The sequence below is a fragment of the Trichosurus vulpecula genome, chromosome 8 (assembly GCF_011100635.1).
Source record: "Trichosurus vulpecula isolate mTriVul1 chromosome 8, mTriVul1.pri, whole genome shotgun sequence".
Lineage (NCBI taxonomy): Eukaryota > Metazoa > Chordata > Mammalia > Diprotodontia > Phalangeridae > Trichosurus > Trichosurus vulpecula.
The window spans coordinates 119,410,142-119,420,935 of NC_050580.1; the positions used below are offsets into that span (position 1 = coordinate 119,410,142).

At 38.4% G+C, this 10,794-nt stretch overlaps 1 protein-coding gene across 1 annotated transcript in view; it reads left to right on the top strand.

The window, feature by feature from the left end:
* MESD (mesoderm development LRP chaperone) overlaps positions 1-8,693 on the top strand; it is a 29,842-nt gene extending 21,149 nt beyond the window's left edge. The window contains exon 3 of the mRNA XM_036736970.1: positions 7,232-8,693. Within this exon, the coding sequence (XP_036592865.1) occupies positions 7,232-7,481 (250 nt within the window). The 3' untranslated portion in view covers positions 7,482-8,693. The remainder of the gene's footprint in view (positions 1-7,231) is intronic.
* The last annotated feature ends 2,101 nt before the right edge of the window (positions 8,694-10,794 follow it).

The window sequence follows — 10,794 nt, forward strand, 5'->3', positions numbered from 1 at the left end:
CTGCTCCTTCCCCAAGAACCCCTAACCCGGACTGGGCTTAGATCTTCAGCAGGCTGTGCACTCCTGCTCTGATCCGCCACTTAATTCCTCCCACCAGGTGGGCCTGGGGCTGGAAGCAACAGCAGCTGTAGCTGCCCCACCTCCAGCTGCCCCCAGGGGCTGGTAGCCAAACCGGGAACTCCTTCCACTCCCACAGCTTTTCCCACTAACCTTCTCTGCTGTCTTTGGTGTTTGTGGGTTGAGAAGTCTGGTAACTGCCGCAGCTCACTGATTCAGGGCGCTAGGGCCCACTCTGCCCGGCTCCTGGTCTGGTTGGTCTGCGCCCCTCACACTGGGCTCTGCTCCACTCTGCTCCCTGCTCCCAGCGGGATAGCCATCACCCAGAGATCATCCAGGCTGTCCTGGGCTGGAGCCCTGCTTCCCTCTGCTGTTTTGTGGTTTCTGCAGTTCTAGAATTGGTTCAGAGCCATTTTTTATAGGTTTTTGGAGGGACTCGGCGGCGAGCTCAGTGCTTTCCAGCTGCCATCTTGGCTCCGCCCCCAGAAGTCCTACCAAAGGCCTTTTCTGCATCTATTGATATAATCATATGGTCTTTATTATTTTTATTGTTAAGATGATTTATCGTGCTAATTGTTTTCTCTATAGTGAAGTAGGAGAAGCAGTGTGATGTAATGGATGGAAAACTTATTTAAGAGTCAGGAAGACCTTGGTTCAAGTCCCACTTCTGACACATACTAGCTGTATGACCCTGAGGAAATAAATCACTTAACTTCTCACTGTCCCAGACAGCTCTCTTAAGACCATAAAGTGTAGGATGGTTGCAGATCTGCATTGGTGAAGGGTTTTTACTCATTAGATATTCCCTGCTAATAGCTAGCATTTATATAGTGCTTTAAGTTTTGCAAAGCACTTCGCAAATATTATCTCATCTTCAGTAACACTCCTTGTAGTTAGGTATAATTATTATTATATTTTTAAAAAATGTCCATTTTAGAAATGAGGAAACTGAGGCAAACAGAGGTTAAGTGACTTGCCTAGGATCACACAGAAACTGTCTATGAGACCAGATTTGAATTGAGATTTTCCTGACATCAGGTTTAACCTTGCTGCCTGTACTAATAGTATCATGGGGTGAATCAAAAGTATTTGTATACTGTAGCCATAATGGCTTTTGTTTTCTTTGAATGGCTCAGCTTGCCTCATTGAGCCTCTGGACACTGTGGCTTGCTCTTCCGGGGCAGGAGGCCCGGGGAGCATGCCGGGAGGCAGACGGCTTCCTGTGTGGGGAGTCATGGGGCTGGCTGAGGGGAGGTGTTAGCTCCAGAACCTGGTCTACCCTAGGGGGAGGAGCCAACTCAGGAACCAATCGGCCCTGGTCATTTGGGCGGAGCTTGATGATGTCAGAAACCCTATAAGAGGGGAGAGGACAGCTTGAAGATTCTTCCTCTCTTTCCTTTTCCGGTTGGAGCCAGAGGCAGTTACAACGACCGTTACAGAGGCAGTTACGACCGTTACATCGTCAGTTTCAGTTGCAGCTTCAGTTTCAGAAACAGACACAGCTGAGGCAGGAGCTGCCAGCAGCAGAGCTGATCTACGGGAGGAAGCCGAACAAAGACTTCAGTCCAGTGGGTAATCTTATTACCATCAAGGGGGAAACATGATTTTGCTTTACGCAATCATGTTTCTCTGTAGCCTCCTGGTTACTCTTTCAAGGCGTACCTATTGGGCCTGGAAGATTATGACCAACATATCAAAATGGGGCTTCTGGTTCATGGGTTGGTTACTGTGGAGCCTAAATAAATGTTTTGATTCTTCTGCCTTCTACTTTGAGAGTTTCTTCTATCCGGCGATTCCGAACCTTTCAGACATGTTTATGATCTTCTTTGAGATTATAAACTCGGCCCTCCTGTTACATATACCTGGTAAATAAACCAGTTGAATCATAATGGATAATTTTTTTTGGATGTATTTTTCCCATCTACTAGGATTTTACTTAATGCTTTTGCATTGATGTTCATTGCTTGTGTTTTTATAGTTCACTCTTTGTTTTGACTATGCCCATTTGGGGATCAAAGCTATGTTTATCTCAGAGAATGATTTGATAGATTATCATGAAAACAGTTTATGCTAATCATAACTATTTGTTCTTTTAATATTTTATGTAATTCCCTTATAAATATGGTTCAGTTGATATATTTTTAGGTGGTGGTCATTATTACCTAATGGTCTGCTCAGTTTCCTTTTGCTGATATTGTTTAGATTTCCCATTTCTTATTTTACAGTGTTGCATCTTATGTTTTTGTAGATATTTATTTACTTACTATAGTCGTTTTTATCTGTATATTATTATATGTGATGTTCCCCAATAATTCCATTTATTCATGGTTTTTTGTAATCCACCTCCCTCATTTTTTATTTTTATGGAATGGTTTTTCTTTCCTGTTTGTCAATTTGACCAATATTTTATCCATTTTATTGGTCTTTTTAAAAACCAGCTCTTTGTTTTTCTTACTCATCTTCAATCCTGTTAATTTCTTCTTTGACTTTAGTTTTGGACTTGTTAATTTTTTTTCCTCTTTAAAAAACAAACTCAGTTCAGCCCCTTTTCAATTCTCATCTTGCTCAGTGTGTCTGTAGCATTTGACCCTGTTGACCACTCTCTCCTTCTGTGTGTATTCTCTCCCCTGTTTTTTCTAGAGGCCTCTCTTACTCGTGTCTCCTCTGAAATGACTGATCATTCTTACTCTTCTGCTGGATCATCAACTATATCCTTCCTTAAGAACTTGGGTGTACCCCACTGTTTTGACCTAGACTTTCTTTTTTTCTCTCTTTTATTTCTTTCTTATGAGTTTATTTGTCTTCTTTATGCACCTGACTCTCAGATCCAGTCCTACCGATATTCTCTCCAGCATCACCTGATGGTGTTCCATAATCTCCAGCTCAGCCATGTCCAAAGCGGAACTTGTTATCCATGTTACACATTTACCACTAGGTGACACATTCATATTTCAGTGAAGTGTCTTTAGTTTGTTGGCAGTTTTTGTTTGTTCCGCCTCTATGACATCACTGCACCTTCTACCAAAGGGATGTTCTTAAAGTGCAGATCTGCTTTTTTGATCAATAAATTCCATCGATCCAGGATACAATGCAAATTCCTCTGTTTGACATTTAAAACCCTTCACAGCCTGGCTCCAAACTACCTTTCCAGGGTTATTATTCATTCCAATACAAGAACTCTCATCCTGCCAAATATTCCTTATGCACCACATTCCATCTCCTGGTTCACTGCTTTTGCTCAGATCTTTCCTTATGCTTTGAATGTTTGTCTTTCTTCAGCTTCTTAGAATCCCTACTTTCTTCCAGCGTTTATCTGAAATACCACCTCCTAGGTGAGACCTTTCCTGAACCTTCCATTTTATAGGGCCTCCCTTGCTCCCTGCCCTATGCCCCTAGTTGCTATGTATTTATTTCTTAAACACTCCTCGAGGGCAAGGACTTTGTATTTTTGTCTGAATTGCCAGCACCTAGCAGAGTGCCTGGCACAGAGTAGAATCATAGTAAATGCTTGTTGATTGATTAATCTTTTCATCTTTTATTAATAGAAGCATTCAGGGAAATGCATTTGCCTTTGAGAACTACATTAGCCACATCCCATAGATTTCAATTTTTTATTTTTGTGTTTACCTCTGATATGATTTGGCCTTTGGCTCAGACATTCCTAAGCAACTAATTTTTTGTTTTAAGTTAGGTCTTCATCATTTGATCTTCTTTTTGCTTGTGTTGTTGATTTCTGTTTGCTTATCTTGTGCAGTTTTTAAAAGTTCAGCTTTTCTGCATTAATTTGTAAATTCTTTATAACCTAGGGTATAGTTATTACTTTTGTAAGTGTTCCATGAATATCTGAATATAAAGTAAGTTATGTAATAAACTCATTCATTTTCTTTCATGTAGCTCTCATGTCTGTTTTTCATAGTATTTTGTCCAATCTCGTAACTTTTCTTATTTGTGTTAGATTTATCATGTGCCCAAAGTTGGGTGGTTGAAATCACTACCAGTTATGTTTTTCTATCTAGGTCCTTTTAAAAATTCAGTTAACTTCTAAAACTATCTGGTTGCTTTGCCATTACTAGGTGCATATATGTTGAATATTGATAGACTTGCTGTCAGTGGTTCATTTCAATTCGGCAAATATTTATTAGTGCCTACCATGAACCAGGTACTGTGGATACAAAGACAAAAAAGAAAGACTATCCCCTCCCTTAAGGAGCTTTAATTTCACCAGATTGTTTCCCTTTAATCAAGCTATTGATTAAGCTAACCTTGCTTATCTCTCTCAGTGGTTTCTAATATGAAATTCAGCTTTGTCTGAAATTATGATAGGAACCCTTGATGTTCTTAAACCCTTGGGTGTATGATTTCTCCCCACCTCAAATTTTAAACCTACAAGTCTTTCACCTGATTCAACTATACATTAGATTAAGAGTACTTAAACTAGGGTCTGTAAACTTATATTTCAGTATCATTGATTTCCTTTGTAATCCTCTGTATTTTACTTTATTCATTCACAAACATGATTCTGAGAAAGGATCCATAGGCTTCATCAGACTGCCAGAGAAGTTCATGACCAAAAGGAAGTGAAGAAGCCTAGCAGTAGAACCTACCATGTTCAGGCGTTTTGTCATCTGTCCTTTTGCTACCTACTATCTTGGTGATCCTCCTCCAAACTCACACTATGGACTTTATCCTGTCCACTTAGCTTTGGGATTTCACTCCAGGGCTGAGCTGTTCTGATTGGTGGATGAGGAGTGAAAATCACCTCAGGCCACTATTTAAAGTCAGTGCCAGATTAGATTTTGAATCCTGTCCAGCCACCTACCAGGAAACCAGCAAGGCCTACTCAGTAGGAGCATTTTTTTTTCAAGCTTTAAAAAGAATTTTTAAAAATAAGTTAAAGTTCTGAACTTAAAAGTTAAAAATGAGCATTTCCATATACTTAGAAGACAAAAAGAGTTTATGAAACTATAGTTTGCTATTTTATGCTGCTTGCTTTAAAAAACAAATATATGTAAATGTACGCACACGCAGGCATGTATATGTGTATACACACATATGTGTGTGTATAGATAGAAAAAATTCAACATGTACTTTCAGGACTGTTCAACTTGTCCCTCATTTATGTCCCCTTCTCTCTTCATATAACCATCACCCTACTTTAGGCCCTTCTTACCTCTTGCCTTACAGTATTTCAGTAGTCTCCTTTTTGTTCTTTTAGGACCAACTATAAACTTCTTTGGCATTTGAGGCTTTTTATGACCATACCTCTTCCTACTTTTCCGGTCTTCTTAGACATTATTCCTCTCTACAGGTTGTAATCCAGCTATATAGGCCTTCTTGTTCTTCACACACAGTACTCTATATGCCTAGAATTCATTCCCCCTTCACCACTGCTTCTAGGAATCTCAGGTTTCCTTCAAGACTCAGCTCAAGCACCACCTTCTATATAAAGCCTTTCCTGATCTCCTCCAGCTGCTAGTGGATCTGCACTCCATTCCCCACCGCCCCCCAAATTAACTTGAATTCGTGTTGTATTTATTATGTATATGTGTATGTCTAGTCCCCTTTGTTAGAATTATAAACTTCTTGAGGGCAAGGACAGCAACACTTTTGTCTTTGTATCCTCAGTGCTTAGCAAGACACTGACACATAATTGGTATTTAATTAATGCTTATTGATTGATCAACTTAGTCATTCAGACATTTACCTGATGATCACTCAATTTGCATAGCATTTTCTCAAATAATATATTTTCCCCAGAATCCCATGGTGGTTTGTTTGTGGGTCAGTTTGTATATCAAAGACTCCTGCATATTTTTCTTCTTCTTGTAATATCTGAAAATGTTGTGGGAGATTGAAGATAAGTATTTCTTTTCCCTTTGCATATTATTCTTTAGCTCAGAAGACTAGAAAATTTGGGGGTGGTCTAATTCGTCTATAAGTCACATTTTAGCTTTTCTCTTTTTTCATGACAGGTTAATAAGCCTAATCTTGCATTGTCTGAATTGGAGTACCTTGAATATGTGTTTCTTCTTAACTGCTTATGTGAAATCCAAATTGATACATCTTATGCTCCTGTAGGTCTAGATTTTTTCATCCTGGCAGTGTTAAAATTGATTTATTTTCTTTCTGTTGTCCTTTCTTTTAAATATCTTTTTATAGTATTTGCCTATTATGTTTAAATCTTTTTTCTGCTTGCTAATTTTCTTTTTCTTTCTTTTTCCTTAGCTAAGAGGCTGTTCTCTTTTGAGCCTGTTTGGTTACTCTTCCTTTTCTTCTTCCTATTGATTTATTTGAGAGTGTTTTCCTCTGTTCATGGTGGAGGTGGAGAAGGGAATTGAGGAGCTGAGTTCTGCATGACCTCTTTACTCCACCATCATTCTGAAAGTCCCCTTCATTTTCCATTTTTTAAGACGTATATCAAAATTCATTGTAAAACTACCATGTTATGTAATATTACCAAAATCTATTTCCATCTTGACAGTTAGGGAATACAACATTTTTGTTTGTCCTAATTTCTGCCCCATGTTAAAATTGACTCAACAAATTAATGCTTTTTTACTTTTTTTTTTCTTTTTTCTTCTTATTTTTTGGAGGGGGGAATGCAGGGCAATTGGGGTTAAGTGACTTGCTCAAGGTCACACAGCTAGTGTACCAAGTGTCTGAGGTCAGATTTGAACTCAGGTCCTCCTGACTCCAGGGCCGGTGCTCTACTCACTGCACCACCTAGCTGCCTAGCTTTTTAAAATTGAATTTAATGAATACCCCAAACATTTCCATGTACAAAGTAGAACAGAGAGAGGATATACATGAAAAAAAAATCTTTTATGTGCAATTTGCATTTTAAAAAAGTACATAATAGATATAAGAAGTTAATTTTAAAGCTGTACTAAGTTCCTGGAGGTCAGGGACTTTACAGATTTATCTTTATACTCCCAAGACCTTTGAACTCTAGCATGGTACCTTGTACACTGTAGGTTCATAATAAATGTCTGTTAAATCAAATTGATTCATACATAGAGGAAAAGATACAGTTAAACTTTAAGATTATATAATTTAATATTTTCTTTTTAAGGCATATTCAATATTGAATTAAGAACTTCTTTCCCCTTTGCATTAAAGAATCATTTTAACATGTTAAAACCATACCATTAATTGATGTCTTCTTTTCTTGCAGGTTTATTGTTGGGTCAGATCGTGCTATCTTCATGCTCCGAGATGGGAGCTATGCTTGGGAGATCAAAGACTTTTTGATAAGCCAAGAGAGATGTGCTGACGTAACTTTGGAGGGGCAGGTGTACCCTGGCAAAGGAGGAAGTAAAGACAAAAATAAAACAAAGCCAGAAAAAAAGAAAAAGGAGGGAGATAAGAAAACTAGCTCCTTTAAAGAAGATAACCGAACCTCAAGGCAGAGAGGTGAACTATGACAAACACATTAATGGAACTTTGGAGAGGAGCAGTTAGGAAAACATAAGCATTTCTTCAGTAACTTTTGAGGATGGGGAACCATAAAAATACACCTTACGTTTATTTCTGTGAAATTCTCGGTGGGTCAGCAAGGATTTTGATGTTTAAAGACTTCATTGTAAAGGCAGAACTTTACTTATTAAAGTTGAGTAGTTTTTAGTCATAGGAAAGTTAATACTTAATATAAAATCACTTTAAATTGTGACATATTTACATTCCTTTTACCTCTTTAAAGTGGATAAGTCACTGGTCCACTGTGGACTTTCCCCCCTTATAAACAAGTGAAAGCCAGGTCATCACTCTGTTAAGTATTACTTTGCTTGCTCTAAAAATTACTACTGGAAATCCATCAAACCAATTATTCTTCTTTGTGGTTAGGAAAAAGGATTTGTTACAAGGTTGTGTTTGCATGAACCATTAAAACTTTATTGACTTAATTGAGTGAAATTCTTAGATACCCCTTTCTTTTATTATATTGCTTAGAGATGTTGAGATTAAGAAGTGTTATATGAGGGATCCACTATCAAAGTACTGTGACTTGGTCTTGACTTACATTCTTGGGATTCTGTGATTCTGGGATTCCCGGAAGGTTTAATACAAGAGAGTAAAGGTTTATGTTTATTAAAAGAATCCAGGAGATTTGCATGTAAACTACTACTGATTTGTTAGAAGAGGAAGAAAACATGATAAAGCCTTGAAGTTTCTGGGCACAGTATAAGAAAGACTTCTCTTAACTTTGTTTAATTTTTGCTTTTTTTTTTTTCCAAGAAATGATGGTCTAGGGTCAGTATTCTGGATTGCCAAAATTCATTCATATGCTTCTCTTGTTTCCTCAGCATTTAAAAAGTGACTTTAAAGATTTGTTATAATAATTAATGAGCATTCATATTTCTACAGAGTTGGGCAGCTTTTTAAAAGCCTGTAAATATTCTTGAACAGCACAGTCCGTTCCTGGATTCAGCAAAGTATTGGATTATTTCATTTGTTACTTAAATGTTTGATGATTTTTAAAAGTGCCTAATTCTTTTTTGTTGGTTTTAGTTTTGTATGGTACTTATATGGTACTTTATTTGTTACTGACTGGCTTTGCTATTGATGCCTGCTCATGAATGAGTTGTGAAATTTATATACGGTTGTAATTTTTAAGAATTAAAAATATTTGAAAAATCTGACAATTGTCATTTCTATTTATGTCTTAATTTCTATTTCAGCTGAAGTTTTGAAGAGTTTACCCTTAGTTATGGCTACTTTTCCTCTTTTTCATATTATCACAACAGTTAAAAAATTATAAAAGAGAAATCTAGAACATCAGAGCTGGAAGGGACTTTTTAGAGATTGTCTAGCTAAGGGTTTCTTAACTGAAGGTCTGTGGACTCACCTTGGGTCCTGTGGGTAGATTTTCAGGGCGTCATTGAACTTGCCCTAAGTCACATAGCCAGAAGTGTCACTACAAACTATGCCAAGGCTGTGACTCCAAGATATGGAGGGAAACTTTCAACATAATCTATAGTAAACCACACATAATTTGGGTTCTCACAGTAAGGCTGGCTACATCTCTCCATCATGTTCCTAGAGTACACTGAGGGCTGGTGGGGTTCTTTCAATGCTTTGGACTTGAGATCTTATTCCTATCTGTTCCTCACTTCATATCGTCACCAGTAATTAGTACTTCAAAACAACTTAACCCATGGACATATGTTCAATATCATTGATGACCAACTAACACCAAGTAACTTTTGCAAAAGGATATTTACTGAGAAGACATAGCAAGAACAAAAGCAAAAATCCCTCTGACCTGGTGCACACTCCTTTTACTACCTCAGTCCTTGGGGAAAGTGGCTTCAGACAAAGCAGTTGCTGCAAACATTTCCACCAAAGAATCTGCAACTGGGGGCAGCATAGACAAGGCACAAGTTGCTCCTTACCTTGCAGGGCCCTCAAGGCTGGACTCTCAGTAAACTCTTCTATGGAGTCCATTTCCTAGGCTTTTGTTGGCTCTTCTGGTCTCACAAGGTCATAGCCTAATCTGGTTTGTCTCCTGCACTCATTTGCCTAAGAGCAGAAAGAATGAACACAAAGAGATAAAGGAAATAGATGCAGTTTGTTCACGGGTCACTTGTAGCACAGAGGGAGATGGCGATGGAGGTTTCTGGCATGTCTTCCCTTGATCACTACCAGAAAAGGGAGATTCAAGTTTCTCTGTGATAGTCTTCTGTCGGTATTCTTAGTTATTTCTCAACAGCTAATTAAAAGGTTTTTCTTTACTGTGCAGGAAAGAGTCACAGAATACTTGCATGTACCCTAAATTGGGTCATTTTGCAGAATTATGCGTCATTATCCAGAAACAGGCTCAGAACCCCCCCCCCCCAGGGTAGACACCTGGCAGAGCCCTCTCTTCCCACTCTGAGGACTGAATATTTATTGACCGGTCTCCCTATACATTAAAAACAGCTCATGTTTCTGTAGCACTTTAAGGTTCACAAATTACTTTCCTCACAACAACCCTGAGATTGGCAGTGCAAGTGTTAATATCCTGGTTTTGTAGTTAATGAAGCTAAGGTTCTGGAAGGCTGATTAACTGGTCATACAACTAGAAACTATCTGAGACAGAATTTGAATCCAGGACTGTTGACCTCTATTTCAACGTTCCTTTTACTATACCACACTTGTCCTTCATATACTGATGGTTTAATTCAATGGCCTCCCCATTCAATTGCATGTCATCCTCCATGCTGTGTAAATTACTATGTTGATCTCTTTTGAGTGACTGAGGGTTTCATTGATACATCCCTGTTTTGGGGCTTGATAAATGCAGTGTCATCCACCATCAGGAGCTTTTGTGATCCTCTCCATCAATAGTATAAAAAGTATGCTACTACTCAGCATTAAACTCATTGGGGGCAAATGTTCAATACCAGAGAATGCACACAGAAGGAAGAGGTTCAAGTCATGGCTCTGCTACTTACTGCCCCTCTTTGGCAATTGATCAACAGGCAATTATAAAACACCCATTATGTGCCAGGCATTGTGTTAGGCATTGGGGATAAAAAGACAAAAGTGAAACATTTTAGTTTATCAGCACCAATATGCTAATCTGAGTTTGGCAAAATCCAGGCTTTGCCCCTTAATGCCTGTGTGACCCTGGGCAAGCCACTGAACCTCTCTGGTCCTCAGTTTTCTCATCTTCCAAATGAAGGAGTTTACATGATATCCGAGGGCCCTTCCTGCTCTAAATATATGATCCTAACACTTGACCTTCCAATATGGCAACTA